Raw genomic sequence first — 17,981 nt, 5'->3', positions numbered from 1 at the left:
GGCAAGACAGATCCATCAGTGTAGACATGTGTAGAGTCACGGTAGCTCTTGCTCAGAAATCGTAGTGTGAGCTGTTAAGGGCTGGTGATGATAGAACCACTTTTTTCGTGATGCCAGGTATCATGAGGTTGGCTTTTGGGTGAGTAAGGCACCATGGAAGAATCGAAGGTCTCGCAGCCGGGGTGAAACATGATAGCAGTGATTCATCATGTGCGGTAATCGTTTGGCTGAAAGATGTTCGAGATCTGTCCGCTGGTAGAGAGGCTAAGTGGTGAGGAGGAGTCCTGGTTAGGTGCCTTATATGGCTCCTGAGCACTTCGATTTCAATGTAGGTCTTGAGAAGGTGATCTCTAGCGATTGCTATTGTAGCCACTGTTGATGCACTCCGAGGCAGGCCTAGACAGATCCGGTGTGCTTGAGCCTGAAAAATTAATAAAGGCACACTGCGACAATTTTTACAATCTTGTAGAATGCACTGAGTTGTTACGGCAGTTCTTTCTGATAATTAAGTGACATATTTAGGTGCTGCGCGTAATACATGGATTTATAGTTCATGTTCACGCACGCGATGGAGGACAAATAAACAGATTAGCCGTTCTTCTTGTTTGGCTCCTCAGTTCATCGCGAATAAGGTATATGATGAATGCCACAGGAAAATGCCGAAATTTCTATTGTGCGTAGATTCGCTTTACCTGTGTTGGTTATTGCTGTCAAGCTGTATCGCAGAAAGCCTAGAAAAAGCACCCTATACAGTTGTAACATGGCGCTTGTGGACATTCCCCAATATCAACCGTTTTTTTTCACATATACGCGAGGGCTCCGTCACTGTCGATTATGACGCCTAGAAACTTGTGCGGTCAAACGCGTGGTATTATTTGGCCATTTATCATTACACTGCAGTTTGTCATGGGCTTGCGCGTAAATGACACAAGCGCGCATTTCTCGGAGGAAATTTCCAGGCCTCGATTACGGAGGTAGATAGCAGTTTGGGTGGCGGCTCTCTGAATTCTCGCTCGCAACTGTAGGCGTGTTACTGCATAGGCTGATGTAATCCCCGTACATTGATAACCTGACTGTGCTGAGCAGGTGCTCAAGGAGTGCAATTAGAGTTAGAATAATTAGCACATGTCTAGATACACCGCCCTGAGGACGCCACGGCAGCTATAATGTAGAGAAGTATGACCTTTCTCGGTGCGCACAAAAAAGTATCGCATGGAGAGACAGCTCCGTATCCATTGAAACATCCGACCACCCTCTCCAAGGTCTGCGAGAGCAGAGAAGATGATTTCATGCGTAACGTTGTCATGCGCCCCTTTGACGTCGAGGATCAAAGAAGCGTAGAGACGCTTACGGCATTTCTCATGCTGAATATAGGTGACCAGTTCGAAGGCGTCATCGATCGAGGATCGATCACGTCGAAAGCCCACAATGGCATCCAGGTAGGTGTTGTGGTACTCCAAGTACCACTCCAGGCGTTCAAGGACCATCCTCTCCATTCCTTTGCCCACACAGCTTGCCAAAGCGATCGGGAAATATGACGAGAGTTCCAATGGCGACTTGCGAGGCTTCACCAGTGGATCAAGGTGACTTGTCTTCCAGCTTGTTGGTACAGCTCAAGGAGAGAACCTCGCGCTCGCTCACCAAGATGACACAGAGCTCGGTAGGAAATTCCATCAGGTGCTGGCACTGATGCACGGCCACAAAAAGCTAATGCTTTCTTAAGTGCGTGGATTGAGAACGGTTTTGGCCGGATAATCTGGCGCGGAAATCCTCTGCCACGTCAATCTCCGATATCTTTTGAGAAAGGGCAAGAGCTTTGAATGAGAACCGCTGTACGGGGAGTGTCCGGAGACCGCGCACCGTTCTCCACAGTTGCGATAAAGGCTTGCGTGGATCTAGTGATTTACATAACTCAGTCCAACGTTGCAATTCGAGCTTGTCTATTCGGTGCTGGATCTTCTTTTGCGTCCGTCTGGCGGTCCGTAAATCATCCACTGCCTTCACACGTCGGTATCTTCTTTCAGCGCATCGTCGGATTGCTCGAAGTCGTTATAGTTCCACATCAAATTCCGTCACTTTCGAAGAGCATGTGAGAGTGCGCGTAGTGTCTTGCACCGCACTCTTGATTGCCTCCTCCAAGTCGAATGATGGATTGGCATTGCAGTGTTCTTCCATCACAGACTGAAATTTAGACCAGTCCACTCTTTGGATCTTATCTCGTATTTTGGAAGCGGACGTACGTACTGAAAAGTGGTGTAGGAGCATACGTACTGATTTTATTGCCGAGTCTCCCTAAGAATTTCAGGGAAACTAGTAAAGCGATAACCTAGGTTTCATATACAATAAGCAACGGCGGCAAAGTTAAATTAGAAAGCTTAAATTGCGCGACTGATTAACGAGCGCACATGGCTAACAATTTGTGACGAATGCAGATTTTTGGTCACCAGAACGTGCTGCTCAAGAAACGGCGCCGCACGTGTTGATGGGACAAAAGTTAAGACTATATTCATTTCTTTAGGTAATAAACAACGTTTCGACAAGCAGACCCGCACTTTGCTGTCTCGAAGTCACTAAAGTGTTTTGATAATAGCGCCTTCAAGCAAGGGACGTCACTGACAGCTTGCATTGTGTGCTGGAAAAACGGGCAGCTGAGTTTCAGCGCAGTCTTCCAAGGTTTCTGAATTTATATGATGAATTGCATTCCGAACTTCGACGTCCCTCACTTGAGAAAGCAGCGAACTCGAAAACAAGGCACTTAGGAAACAACATTTCAATTATAGTTGCTGTTCAATGTCTGTTGATGATAAATCACTATGGGTAAAGAAATTTTTGTAATATCACAGGAACATTAAGTTTTCGTATGAATCCGCGATGAATAAAGGCCAGATATTCGTATTTTGTACAATGAGGCGAATAATTCAAGGGACGACGCATTTAGGTATTCACAGCTGGAAACATGTACGTTCGTATGATTAGGCTTTAAATTACACTGTAAGTTCTCGGTAAAGAAACTGTCTTCCGAAAAAAAAATTTCGGTTAGATCTGGAAGTTGTTTCTCTGGCCAGTGGAAAAAAAATGAATGAAGACTTTCGTTCGGAAACGCAACTAGGCCTTTTTTTTCGTAGCATAACTGCTGGTGTAGGAATGCAAAGTTAAATTACTAAAACCCCGACATGCGGAAAAGTGTGAGCAATCAAAAAGCCAAGCTCCGCTGCATAAAACCGCGGCGGTTGGCCTCATCAAATGGGTAAAAACATTGTTTTTTTTTCATGTTAACTACCTGAAAGACAAGGAATTGGCGCCAGCACTATGGGAGTAGGCAGTGCAAAAGAAAAAAAAAGAAAGTTAAGTCGTTCCCCTATGCCTGCGTCCTATGTCCTTTGGTAGCGGCTATTGAAAGTCGTCTAAAGTGCACAAATGGCTGTACCAACACAGCGTGAACACATAATCGAGGAAAAGGACAATAAAGTTGGCAACGAAGTACGGGATGATAAGTAAATGTAAGTAAACAACCAGACATCATCAAAAAGAAGTGGATTGAAACAGAGGCAGTAATTCGCTTCCAAAGAATTGGAACAAATGAAAATAGATATTTAGAAGAATGGTGATAATTTAGTCAAAAAGGAAAATGTGTACAGTGTCACAAGTGGCAGTGTCTTGCTATTTCAGTAACGAAATTGTTGCCTAAAAATGAAAAAGCCTACCCGAGCGAACACTTGTAGCAGGATTAGGCACGTGTTCGCTGAAGAAAAGAATCCGGAAACAAAGCACATCATATTTGAAGCTGAAGAGGTTCACCCAACAGCATCGGTTGGCTATAACGTCCGCCTTCCTGAAGCGCTGGGATTAAAAGCGGATGGGAGCATTATCTCGCCAGCGGTCGAGATAACCGAGAGAGGCTTACGGTATTGGTGGAAAGAAAGCAGTGAACAGCTTGATAGGACTGAATCTATTACGGGTATATGTAACTTACGAGGTAGATATAAAAGCTCTAGGGAAAAGAGAAAAGAATTAAGGAGAGATGGGCAAAGCCGTCACCGGATGTACGGCACCCAGCAAAAATGGCAACGAGAGAGCGAGAGAGAAACGAAGTTGGGGCCCATGACGTATTCGTCCCGCAATCCTCTGAATTCGGTATGGGAGAACGCATAGAAAGAATTTCTCTCGCAGAGGCTTGGCGGGGCAAGTGGAGAGAGTGTCTATTTTGCCGGTGACGCTCGCCTCCTGAAATCAATGGTTCGTGGCACTTCAAATATTTCCATATTTGCTATTAATATATTAAGTTGAACAATTCTTGCGGTAGAACACTCAGCACACAATGTCTGCATTCTTGTTGGATGGTTTATTCACCCAAAACACGTCGCCCATTACACGCGATGCTAGTTCCTAAATTTTGCGCGACTCATTCTTTTTGCATACGGCAGTAAACAGTGTCAGAAGCCTTCAAAGAGAAATGGCAGCTTCTTCATACGCTTTCTAAAATTCGTTCTAGTTTGGCTTCAGTCTGCTTCGGCTATTGGTATATCAACAAAATACAGTAGCTTGTCTTCGCTGATTTTGTTAGATTCGTTCATAAAGATACTCTGAATGCTCTCAACGCTGTCTCTGGTCGCATTTGAAGCACGTTCCCTTTATTGAATTTCTAAGCAAAAGTCTCTTCCGTTTACAATGTGCTCAAAAAGTATTTCAGTGTAGTAGCATAGATTTGTTTGTAGGAATGATTCTGCAAAAGATGAAACTCGCAAAGCTGAAAACTGCGCGTCGTGACAACCTCACCGACCCTAGAAGTTCCTGTTTTCGAGTGCTCCCAGCTTTGTGGCCATTTCCTGTTGGAAATTTAAATCACCTTGTGGCGGCCTGACTATTGAGCATGACGTTTTGAAATGCTTACACTACCAAAGGATGCAGAAAAGTAAAGCGTAATATTGCTGACCTCTCTCATTCAATGTGCTGTCCTCTGCATTCGCCGCCGTAAACAACGAAATGGTCGCATGCATTCACACAAAGACATCTGCTTATGGGCGGGCATGCGTGAAAATATGCATTCGTGAAAAATGTCGGATATCCACCAAACTACGTAAAAAAAAATGGGAGAACTACCAAAGTTGAATGCGTTCATTTGTTGTTTGCTACAACAAAAAGAAGTAAAAGACGGAGAGAATGCACGCAAAAAAAGAGGACAGCCATTTCAATAGGCAGACGCTTTCAAACGAGACCTCTAGATATATACAAGCAATGCCTGTCATCCCAATATAAACATAGTCTTACATTTCAGAGATATATTTAGGAATGTTAAGGGCATTCTAGTTTTTACAGGCCTCAGAACGAAATGGCGTGGTCTGGTTCAGTCGTAAAGTTTGGATTACCGTTGAAATAACAGAAAGCCTGCACTATAACGGGAGCTTGTTAGCGCAGCTGTTCGGAAAGAAGGAAGCGATAACCGGGCGACTGATTATAGTGTGCTTCTGAAGTTGACAACTTGCCTTAGGTTTTAAACCCTGTTTACGTAGCCTCTTTTCTAACGCAGCCTGGCAAACATGCAAGTAAACCAATTTCGCTGATTGCGCGTGTTTGAATGTGTAAGAAACGAGAACCAAATGCAGTTCGTCTAAGTTGCAGCCTAAAGCATCATTCAACTTATTTTGTCATGCAGCTCTCTCAACAAAGATCAAGTAGTGTTTGTGTTAAATTTTCTCTTTTGGCCGTTTTCTCGCCGAATCTTTCTTTGAAGACACCGTTCCCCGTTGCTTACGAAAGATGGAAGCAATCGACTAGGTTGGTCTACACTGAGCGCGTTCATAATGTGAAAAAATAAAAATAAAAAAAAACGCACGCATGGCAGTGGTCAGTGTAAGGTCCTTGGTTCGCGGCCAAATGGTATTGTGTCGAAGGAGCTTTTCTGACCTCAATGTATTGCTTACGACGAAATAGGCTACAGGAAGGCAGCAGAAGAACTACATAAAAATAATCTCTATACTACCAAGAGGTTGCAGACAAATCCTAGGACCTCGCACAACGTAGTGGAACATCCTCATGCGCATCAAGTTTTAAAATGGTGTGGGCACTCCCATTGTCCTCATGAAGTCCTCTCCAGGATTCTGTAAATTTCAGTTATGTCTCAAGGTACTGAGACTAACTATCTATGTTTACATATAGCTCTTCTTACGGAGATCCGTTCGTTACTTTCTTCACTCTAATTTTGAAGAGCAGACGCCGACAGTTCGGAACCTACTACACCGACAATCAAGAAAAACTAAAATGAGTGAAAACTGGTGCAGTATAATTTCAAAACTATATTTTCTAGTATTTAACGATCATGGCTTGATTATTAGAAGGCAAAATAAAGATGAACGTTCCATTATTTCATCATCACGCGTAAACCACGGCGTCAGTAGGTGAGTGCGGCATCCCAAATTTCAAAATATTTTGTTTTTCGCATTTCGGCCGCGTCGACTCGTAAAGGTTCTCGAATCTTGCCATGTTTGGACCTTGGCTCCTTTAAAACATGATGCATTCCATTTTTCTTCATCAGCGATTAATTTGGCCTTAGCGGATGCCGTCGGATTTCGTGACGTCAAAGTGTTAAGTGGTAGGCAGGTGTCGTAGCCAAGCGTTTTTGTGTAGGCTTACCAAGTCACTTATCATGATAAGTGTGTTTTATTTATTGAATAAGCCTAATTTACAGGGCAGGTAACTTTATTATTCTCTATAGGATTTCTTTAGCTCCGGCATGACACATGGCCAAGCAGATCTCGCTCAGGGATTCTGGCCTTCACAGTGTTCGACGTGATAACTTCGTGATGTGATTTCAAAATGACTTTCACTTTAGTATCTTAATGAAGTTCCTGCGCGGTGCGCGGTTGAGCCTATTCGTGCAACATCAGTTTCCAAAGACAGTTTTACACAACCCTTCTCGAATAGAAAATATTAGCAAAATGCGCTCTTAGCCATGCTGCTACAGCTTCTCTCAACAAGCAGCAAAATAAAAGAAACAACAACGTTGGATTCTCGGGATAATAATTCCGCACGCTGAGCACGCAAACCTTCCATTCTATCCGTCGCTACTGCAGACAGAATTGTGAAACTTCTTCACTCGGCAATACATCGAAGTGCCCGCATGCAAGAAATATAAGTTGGCGCACTAGATAATAAACTTCATCCCGATTTGCTTTGGATTCACGTGGAACGCTCGTAAACGTACGTTGGAGTTCCCGACAGCGTGATTGTGTGTGTCTTTCTCGGTCGTGCCACTAATATTTGCTCAGCAAGAGGGCCGCACGAAAAATGTCGGCGACGAAAAGCGAAACCCGGAAGTGCTTTGTCGAGCGCAGGTTTCCCACTCAACTCACTCAACTGTCACTCTCGCATTTTCTCACTTAACGAGGACTCTCAATCAGACTTTCTCTTTGATTTTGGCGTCCGCTAGGAATGACTAGGACGTTTACCTGGCTGTTTTCTGCCGCGGCACGTTATTATATGAATGTGCGTCGGCTTACGTTTGAGTTTCGGATGAAAAAATGTTGACAAAACAACTGGATTACTCACGCTTTGCTTATAGCACGCATGGCGAGACAGGATTTTTTATCTTGGTATCAGAACGCACGAAACATCTGTTTATTTGTCTGGGCGCCATAGTGATCCAACATAAGCGCAAAGAGAAGGTAAAGCGTGCTTTATTTATCTGAAAAATTTATATTCGTCAACATTTTACGCGCAGTTACCATTAGCGTCAATATAATAGGTCACACCTCAAGTGAATAACGTGCGGATGTGTGCACTTAAAAGTAATGTGCAGCTACAGACCATTGGAAAACAGCATTTTGTTCATAGAACACTCCCGCTTGAGATACTGCGTTTCTGAAATATATATAATATTTATCCTATGCAATACCAGGAGCTACGAGTTAAGAATAGAGCAAATTTGTAATCAAAATGTGTCTCTTGCAAAAACGGAATATAAAAAAACAGGCACGCTAACCATGTCCGTGTTACCAAGGAATCTTTATAACCTTCGAACTGTTAAATTTACGAGTTCGCTACCTTGGCCATTCAACAGCCTTTGCGATAGGCACTTTAATGGTCGAATATAAGAGCAGTTGCCCGAGTTATGGTGTCCGCTATACTACCAGCGATACGCAGCACAAAACTTCTACTGGAAGCTCTTACTATTGCGATTAGAATTTTTTCAGACATTCAGCCAGTTTTCAGCAACTCTGTCCTTCTGTTCTCGGTTAAACTGGTTGACGCCTACTATCCTAATTTATTGGTAGTTCATTGTCTAAAGGATAGAACATGCTATGCTATAGCAAATGGGTCCAACACTAACCGCCGAAACAACTTGGGACACGGAGTATGTGCCGCTGTATACGTGCGGTCTTTGTTTAATCTCCCTGACGACAGCTTGGGTCACTGAGCATGAGCCATTCTTTATGTGCTGCTCTAGCAATGACAAAATAAATTGCATTAATATTTTGCATGTGCCGGGTGGCATTGCGAATGTGTTATACATAATCAGACAACCTTGTCTGAATAAATACTCAGACACGGGTGACCCTCGCCTTTGAGGGTCCAGCCTTAATCTCAGTGACATACTCATTTTGGTAGATTTCTTTGACGCTACTCCTCAAATGCTCCCCCCCTCCCCCTCACAGCACGCACCTTAGAAATATGAGTTCCATTCATACCTCATCGCCAGGACTGAAAAAAAATGAATCTGGGTTTTTATGCAATAACATAGGCCTGCGGAGAGTCCAACATTCAACGCGAAATGTATGCTGCACATGGGCTCATACTTTCAAGAGTGCTGAAGTATTTGATGAAGAGGGCTGCCGCCTTGGTAAGCAAGCTTCCTTGCAATATTTGAAGAGTTTTGAAATCAGTAATAACTTAATCGCTTCTTCTTGCCGCATTGCTACTCAGTTACAATGATCTTACCGGCCCCTAGATGAATTTAGCAGTAGGCTGGCGTGTAAAGGAAGTCGGAAAACACTACTATGAATAAAGAAAATATGAATACGGGTAGCAGCAATTATTTGATACATTACGAAGATGAGAGAGCAAGACAAGGAAAGTAACGCAAAATATATACCAGCTTATAGTATTATTTAGTAACAAAGATGATTTTATTGTTCTTATATACATTTACTTCCAAACCCAAGAACTCAGTGCTTGTGGTTGGGCAAGCCTATCAGCGAAGAAGGCTAAACAATACTACAATAGTGCTAAAGTAAAAATAAAAGCGAAAATACTATAGTCATAATCATAATAATTTCCATAACTCGAAACAAGAAGTGCTGTACTTTCTTCCTTGACAACACTGAATGAGGTACAAGAGAAATAGCCTAGCGCACATTATTACATATTGCAAACATGTATACATATTTAAAATGAACGATAAATGTGCAACAAGGTTAGTTTAGGGTTAAGAATCTCTCTGTTGGGAAAGGAAACCATGAATAGCGTAATAATAAACTTCAACGGTCCCGTACGCAAACCTAATGCAAGGGTTACTTTATGTGTTAACGATTATAGTTAGACTTCCAGGTTTTTGTAGAAAAAGACACCGCCTTTTTAACGATCTTTTAGCATCCCTAATGCTACCTTTATAGTTAAACATTTCTGGAATGGATTTAAGTAAATATGTTACTTAAAATTGACGCGTCCACTTACAATAGTTAGTATACATTGTCGCGATAGCATGCCGTTCTGCTTGTCTGATTGTTTTAGCTATCACGGATGTATTTTTTATAATTCGCATTGTATCTAGAACAAAGTTTATGTGTAACGTTATAATTGGTGTGAATTGAGTATATGAAAGTTAGTAATGATAATTATAGATGCAATTGTTTGTAATCGCGAATCGAAAGCTATCTGTCTTGCTACTCTTGGAAGAAGCTTATTAATCTTATCTCTCCTACACAGCGAGCCACCACCACATATTTTCAAACCACATCGGATGCCGCTTTTGCCTTATCGATTTGTACGCCTTACGCTGTGCAATAACAGTCCCTACGTGTGACACCCTGTATATGTATGATAACGCTGCCCTTATACTTGTTGCACACTTGTGAAGCGTCCACGTGTGATGTGGGGTTACAATTAAAGCTCTTGAAATTAGATAGAGGTAAGTAAAGCTGTATGGCATGTTAGGTTATATCCGTCGAAACTTCTTTTCAGCTCCATCATCATTAAAGTTCATTTTGTAGAAGACGCTACTTATAAGTAAAATGCAATTCGCTTGATCAATTTGGGACCTTTGTATTTTAATTCTCTCGGGAACTTTCTGTTTAATCGCCGAGGCATAGAGTGCAATTATTATCAGGTTTTGTGGGCTAAGATTGCCTAATATACTTATATTATCGTTCAGTGGAGTTACTACCACGTTACCTATGTGATCGTAAGGAATACCACAAAAAAAAAGGCTGTCATTGTGGTTGTTTTCCAGCATCCAGAAGCGACTTGGACAAATTGGCAACTATGAGAGGAGGAAACAGAGAACTCACTCGATGAGGTTGGAGATTACAAGGGCGGGTGCAATGTCTGCTCAAGATACGAACCACATGCACGTACTTACAAAAGCGCAGGCGAACACAAGCGGTAACATACTAGATTTCCTTGACTTCCATGCGTAGCTAGTGTGAATATCCTATTTAAAGTAGATGGCTTCTGGTTTGAGCCTTAAATCAGAGCATCGGGCTGGCTGATTTATTTATTCTGCTCAAAGTTCCACTTCAACTTGGTAGAAGAAAAAAAATTTAATTCCACAAAAATACAGAAAGAATATAAAAAGGTTTAAGAAACTTACTGCAATAAGCTATTAATATTATCGAGAGGAGATGGGGAACGAGGCGCTTGATTTTCTTCGGTGACGACCATATAATGCCAATGGACAATGATGCTTCATTGTCGGTCGTCTTTATAAAGTCTTGTCATGATTATATATACAGAAAAATATTATAATTGGATCTCTCCCTTCCTTGTGTGCATGCAAGTCATAATCACTGTTAATGAGATCACTTTGGACCTATGAAACACGTCTACACGTCTGCTGAATTTAAGTCCCTCCCAAACGATCCATTCCAGAACCAAATAAAGCGAAATATTCACGGAATGCAGATTGGTGTGGTTTCAATAGACTGTGTATGTTGAGTAAGCGCAACTCTGTTATACGTAGTGAAACAGTAAACCATGACACAGGCCTCCATAGGTAATAAACGCTCATAGGTATCTCCAGTGTGCACAGACATCCTAAGGTATTAGGGCGCGAAATTCCACACCAATAATTTCTGACATTTGGCCTACGCAAAGCTACGTAACGCCTTGCGACAAATAATTTTTTACCACTGAACTAAGACCAGTCAAATGTCGTGCGGCGCTGCACCATCTATTGCTACCACGGCGCTACGTCAGCCTATACCCAGTTCTTTTTGTTGCCGCTGCATCACATATACACTGTATGGCTCGTATTGTGGCTAATGGCTCGTTTGGAACTACCCTCGCAATTTTTTTAAACGAGAATACTAATACTGCAGATAAGCTGCAGAATATACTGACGTTGCATTTACGCCTAATTTCTTTACGGATCCACAGTACGTTGACTAAGGAACAAAAGAAAATAAGAGCGACAATATAAAGAAGGAACAAACCTTACGCATGCGCTGAAACTATGCTGAGCAATGGGACGTACCATATTTCGGACACAAGATCCTTTGTAAATCAGCCCCTAATTAGAGGCTTTGTTATGGTCCATGAATAGCTGTAGACACTTCTCCTAACGGAAAGAAGGAGAAAAGATTACCGGGACAGAAATTAAAAATCTACAAATTATGAAATCATTTATCACGAGGCCTATTTAAAGTTACGTACTTGAATAGAAGATGTTATATAAGGCACTGAAACTTTTGAGGGTGTTAAATCACGAAACCGCAGGGACAAGGAACTTTCTAGAAGAGAGAGCCTTATGGCGTATTTTGCGCTCGTAGTAGCATTACCTTCAGGCTCAACTTATAAGCCGCACGTTTAGGGGGGTCCCATCCATTTTGAGGATTTCGGAGAAGCGAGAATGTGATATTCCACAAAGAAAGAGCACATTTCATAAAGGCATTCTGGACAAAAATAATTCTACCTTGGCTTTGCTGCTTTCAGCTTTCTCCTCCCGAAAGCTATTTACGTTTCCTAGGTTCTTCTGACAGCTTAAGAAGCTTTCCGACTTACAAATCGCTGGATATGATGGAAAATTGGCCTTCTTTTATCCTCTCTTGGTATTCAGTTATTTGTTTTCTCCTCTGAAGACTTAAAAGAATGGCCTCTCAAAAAATAAATCTGAGAGTAGGCTCAAAAGGTATGCTCAACTTTTTCTTGATTCCCGTTGTTACTGCAGTAGAGAGAATTACTTGTTGAAGAGCCGGTGAAGAAAATATACGGTTGTATTGTATCTGGGCCTTGTATCAAGTCGATTATATAATATATGACAACATCTTGCGCCAAACAATAATATCTTCAAGTTGTTCATGGTGTGTTCATACAGACATGTTAAATTCACGCGCGAAATTAAAAAAAAAAACGTTTTAGTACCAGCCAACAGGATAGCAACCACAAAAAACATGCCACCACCACACAGCACCGTATTACATAATAAATTATGTACCACTTCATAAGGAAAGCCCTACATCGCGCCCCCGAAATAGTGAACACCAGCACCAGCGTGAAAGTTTACAGGATGAACGGGTGTAGATTCACTCCTTTCGTTTACAGCTCGCTTTCGGTTTTTGGCATAATGTGCTCGCACAAACCTGCTCTTCCTTGCGCAATGTTGATACACTTTGCAAGTAATGTAGCTATTCGAGTTCCTTGGTTATTCATGGGACAACAAAACGCTGTGTGTTGCGTAAAAGTAGAGGCGATGAGGGAACTGCCTACTTCGCTTTAACTCGCGGAATTGAATGGAACAGGAGCTGTATGGACATTGCAGGTGACAGTTTTTTTTTTTCATTCGCCTTCGCCCGGATGTGGGATACAAAGTCCAATTCAGGTTACATTTTATTGCAGCTCGAGGTTGAGCTGAGAAGGATGGTGGCTTGATGTGCGCCATCTTACTGCAAGCACAATATCGGAGGTCACGTACTCAAGAGCATGCTAGGGGTATATGGTGAGCGTGCGCTTCCGCCTATAGGTCGACCATGGCTGCGCGTGACTGTCCACGTGACGGCACTGGTGCACCGGTCACGTGCCCTAAATTTGTGGCAATCTGCGCGAGGTGCAAAGGCTAGGGAGAGCCTGCATGGCCGATAGCTTCATTTGTACTTGGTTTCCCGTCACGTAGTTGCTGGAGGTAGCTTAATCTTAAGCTCGCAAGATGCGTTGAAGCGAGAGACAGCACGAAAGGTTCGCTGACAGCGATCAGGGCTCTTCATCACGGCAGCATTTTGACAGCGAGTGTCCCGCGGTCATCGAGTGAAATCGCTTCATGCTTGTTGGTGCGTGCGTAACACGTTGCTTGTTAATATAATGACTAAGCGACTTTTTACTGCAATCGTTGCGGTGCCTAAATCTACGAACCTTACTCGCTGTAGTTGTATATTACTTTGCTATCGCTCGCAATGCTTCTCCTTTTGGGGCAAGACACCGACTTCTTTTTCATTTAGAAGTTGAAATGGTCTCTGTACCTGGCCGATGTGAGGCGCCATGTGAGTTGCAAGTAGTAACGAAGGTCAACAAAGAAAAATATATTCAACGAGCACTTCGCCACACTGATAGATTAAAAACAGGTTTTCAGCATTCTATACCTTATTACACGCTCGTATCTTAACTTCTAACTGCTAATTCGTTAGCAGCAAACAGAATGGATTCATCGCAGACGCAGTGGTCGTATAAGCTCACTATATATTGGGGCTCCGTTATCTGTCATAATTCACAGGTTACGCCTCGTGTAAGTCGTGTATTCATGGCTTTCTATGCACGAACAGGATTGGGACATTGAGAAAAAGCGCTGTGGCCGCATAAGATTCGTAAGGCGCACAAGCTATTTATAGCGGGAGAGTATAGTAGATGAGAAAAAAAAACTGCTAAGCTTGAAAGAGAGGGTATTTGTACTGTATATATCTCATCGCATCTCCAGGAATTAACATTTGTTTATAGAAAGTCACATACGGAAGCTTCGGCATTTTCAGAGAATGGTATATACGAAGGTTCTGATCCATTTCATGAAGGCTTGGTGGATTTTCACTACTACACTTGCTTGATTCGCATGCGCAGCCATCATGGTTACATAAAGATATATTCAGAGGTGTTAAGGAAAGGCACTTATTCCCAAATGCAGTGTTTCATTCATGAAAAACACTAAATATTACACCTGTGGAAGCGTCCGAGTTCTTTATTATTATATGTCACGAAAACTCCAAGAATCGCTTTTAATTGTGGCGTCCCGTACAAAAGACGATGAGCTGTCGTTACAGACGTCAGAGCATGTTTCGGGACGCAAGACTGCCAGTGAAAAGTAAGAAAAAGAAAGTGAAGCCGAAAACAGAAAAAGGTAGGGCACTGCACCTAAAAACTCACTATATCCCGAAAAAACTGTTGATCTCATCTAATCAATTTGTTCGCGCGGAACGTCAGTCCGACACCAATCCGACTAATACTAACACATTCTCATGCTTATCTAAGAATTTGGCCGTTTCGCTTGCCAAGAACAGGAACAGCATGTTCACCACGTTTGTCAAGCCAATCGCACCACTTTACCTGAGAAAGACAACAATTTTCCTAAAATAATGTCACTCATAAGTTCAGCACTCTACCTTCAAGTTAACCTCGTATTTTTTAATGTTCCTCCGCTTACAACCTCCACCTCAACCCATAAACGGGTATTCAAGCCCCGTCCCACGACAGAAATCAGTGGGCTTCATTGAGATTTCTCGGCAATTATTGAATAGCGTAGCGCTGTTTCCGGTCAGGGCGTAGCGCTGCACTTAACAAGATGGAGTGGAGGAAGAGATTTGGGTCACTACCCGTCCAAGAAAACGCGTTTAGTCTGTGCCTTCTCTTGGTGCCATTTTCTTTCTTTCTGTTGACCACCGCTCCTCCTTCCCCCTTCCCCTATGGGTAGTACCAGAGTCATCTATAGTAAACAGAGTATGTAGAGTGTGACAAGCAATAAAGAAAAAGAGAAATTCGTGGCCTATATTGTCCATATCACGTGCGCTTATTCCTTGTCCACATTACAGATCCTTACTTCTGTCGTGTTAGTCGACCAAATTGATCTGTTTCGACTATTCCGAAGCTAGGACGATGGGCCGTCCAGTTCGTCACTGAGAAGAAAACTGTCGGCGAATGGCCGAGAAGTCCCGACGGTGCACTTCAGTTTGTCCCACGTGGAACTTGGTATGTTGTAATATCTTTACGCGCGCGCACTCACCTCGATAGCGTCAAAGAGGCTCGAGCAGGTAATATAATTTCCTCTTAGAAACTAGAACGGGGTATTGCTCTTTCTACAGCAAGCAATGAGTACACAGTGACTCGTACTATTGTGAAAAACTTCGAAGCTGCGGAAGCGAATCGCACATGAGTGATGCGAGTAAATAGGAGGACACTTGGACAAAAAAAAACAAAAAGAGGATGAAAAAGACCAGTTCGCTTGTCAGAGAAATGAACGCAAGTCGTCCACTCAGATTAGCTTTCCCAAAAGAACAGAGCTGGGAAGGATATAAAAAAAATGTTGCAGGAAAAAACACTGAACAAAACGCCAGAGCGAAAAGGGACTATCATATCATTTGATGAAAAGATAGGTGGACAAGGAATAAAGGAACAACGTTTGCTTTGCACGTGTCTTGTTGGAGCGTTCACAAAGATACACAAACACCCGAACCCTTTCCGCAGATATACCAGGGGATTCTTTTTGTGTGGAGCACTTTTTTATGAACTCATAACTAGGAGAGCACGTTGTTGGGCATGTCGGTCGTACATACCTAAAGAAGGGAATTGCGCTAAAAAAGACACGGACGAGTAAGGCCCGTCCATGTCCTTACTCGTCCGTCTCTTTTTTAGCGCAATTCCCTTCTTTAAGTCATAACTAGGCCTCTGCTACTATGCACCGACAAACTTCTCGTAAAGATGCAGTGTCTTTTGACTTACTTTCTTTCACAACGTTTTATGGATTGAAGCAGAAAAGGAATGCTGAGGTATTTCTTCACATAGCTCTAGAATTATTATTTCAAAAATTGTGCCATATTGAGAATTTGTTCCAATTGGATCTCCGTTGCGAACTCCCAAGCTGAAATTTATAAATTGCGATATCTGCTGTAGTTAGTTCAAATCATAATTGCATAATTTTTGGTAATTATACAGTTATCCATATCAATTTCTAGCTCACATATTTTTCGCCTGTTCGAGCACTCTAAAAAAAGATTATAATTAGGCTATCTGGCGCAGATGCTTTTTAAAAATTACTGAAAGTCTCCTCAGAAACCCACGGTATGTGTCTGGAACTGATGACACACAGGGGTCCTAACTTGAGTGATACCTTCTGGTATCAAAACACGCCATTATATCCGGCTTAGGATACATGGACCTCATATCTACAAGAACGGTGCATCCGATATTTTAGTGTAGTGGAAAGCTCCAAAAAATTCCAACAAAAGGGTAATCTTCAAGTTTATAGGGAAAAGTTATCTGCAATCGTCTCCGCGTACTGGATGAACGAGTAAAAATGCAGTGAGAAGCTTTCTTTCTTTCATTCCCATATGAATTAGAACAATTTTGAACCTAGAATATTCTCGCATACGGGAGTGTGCGATGGAGTTTCCTTTCTCACATCTTTATTTCAACACATCTGTATATCAAATCGCAGACTAACACCGCAACGTGTAAACAACAATTATGTAAATGGCTTTGCAGTTGCACAACAGCGAAAAATTTATTCGCTCCGTGCGAGAGCTATTTCCTTGTTTTCTTCCTTTGAGTAGCCCTTTACGCTACCAGAAACCGCTCTTTAAGAGAGGGAGTACCCCGTGCTTTGGAAAAGTTTTATAAACGTACAAGCTTAAAGTGCCAGTGAAAGAAACACAATACCTCTTCGGGGCCTTTCCACTTGGACGTCTTTCAGCTCCCCTTGGTTATTGCGCACACGAGTCTGATAACAAGTACTTTGAAGACTCAGTGCCGGATATGTGAGTTCAGAAAAAAAAATAACAATTTCCCGCGATTACGTGGTGATTGCTGACTGCATTGGGAGGCTGTCAGAAAAAAAAAGCCTAAAAATGTTCTAACTTATGAAAGATCGGTGAGCAAATTAGGCTAAGAGGTAATGACTACAGGTATTTACTGTTAAAATGAAGAAGGACATGTTTGGCTGGCTTGTGCAATGAGTTCCTGGTATTTTGTAGAGTTTGTAGAAGTTACAACACGAACGAGATAGGCTTATAGTTTCCTCTAAATTTTAGCTGTTTCACCAGACAAAGAGTTTCAATAAAGATCTAATTCCATGCAGTTACATGACTTTTGCTGTTCGAAATTTATATTTTCATTAATGTACGATGGCCTAAAACGTATATATTTTCCCTCCTTTTTTTTCCTCCAGTGGCCATAGAATTGAGAATGGGTACTCTAGAGTAGTGATAAGTGTCAAGTAGCAATGGAAAAGGATGCGGACTGAAAGTTTCAATTCCAATCTTCAGGCTTGTAATATGAGCGCCCAATCAGACCCGTTAAAGGTTGATTGGAACATGGACTAAAGCAGCACATCGTAGTAATTTTAGCTCCAGGGTAGCTGACAAGCATCGTTTGAGAGAAATTATTTTCGGTTATATACCAGTTTTGCGAGTGCGACATTGGATATTCAACAGGAAAAACGGCGTTCCGCCGCTACATTCAACGGCCAATGTGGCTGATGCAAAACGTTCTTGCGGTAAAGTTACTGGCGCAGTCATCTTCATAACTTGGCAATGACGCCCACAAATTAGAGATCATGTGAGGCACATTGAGAATTACGA

The 17,981-nt window shown here is 42.2% G+C and overlaps 1 protein-coding gene across 11 annotated transcripts in view; it reads right to left on the bottom strand.

The window, feature by feature from the left end:
* The window catches only part of LOC135920980 (uncharacterized), a 377,473-nt gene that overhangs the window by 245,748 nt on the left and 113,744 nt on the right, over positions 1-17,981 (bottom strand). For 2 of the 11 annotated variants that reach the window (XM_070521926.1, XM_070521927.1), the window contains exon 2: positions 11,646-11,770. The exons of the other annotated variants lie outside the window; for them this stretch is intronic. In XM_070521926.1, the coding sequence (XP_070378027.1) occupies positions 11,646-11,689 (44 nt within the window). In that variant the 5' untranslated portion in view covers positions 11,690-11,770. The remainder of the gene's footprint in view (positions 1-11,645; positions 11,771-17,981) is intronic. 11 annotated transcript variants of the gene reach the window in all.

Source organism: Dermacentor albipictus, chromosome 7, assembly GCF_038994185.2.
Source record: "Dermacentor albipictus isolate Rhodes 1998 colony chromosome 7, USDA_Dalb.pri_finalv2, whole genome shotgun sequence".
In the NCBI taxonomy this organism is placed as follows: Eukaryota; Metazoa; Arthropoda; class Arachnida; order Ixodida; family Ixodidae; genus Dermacentor; species Dermacentor albipictus.
This window is presented reverse-complemented; position numbering and strand designations above follow the sequence as displayed.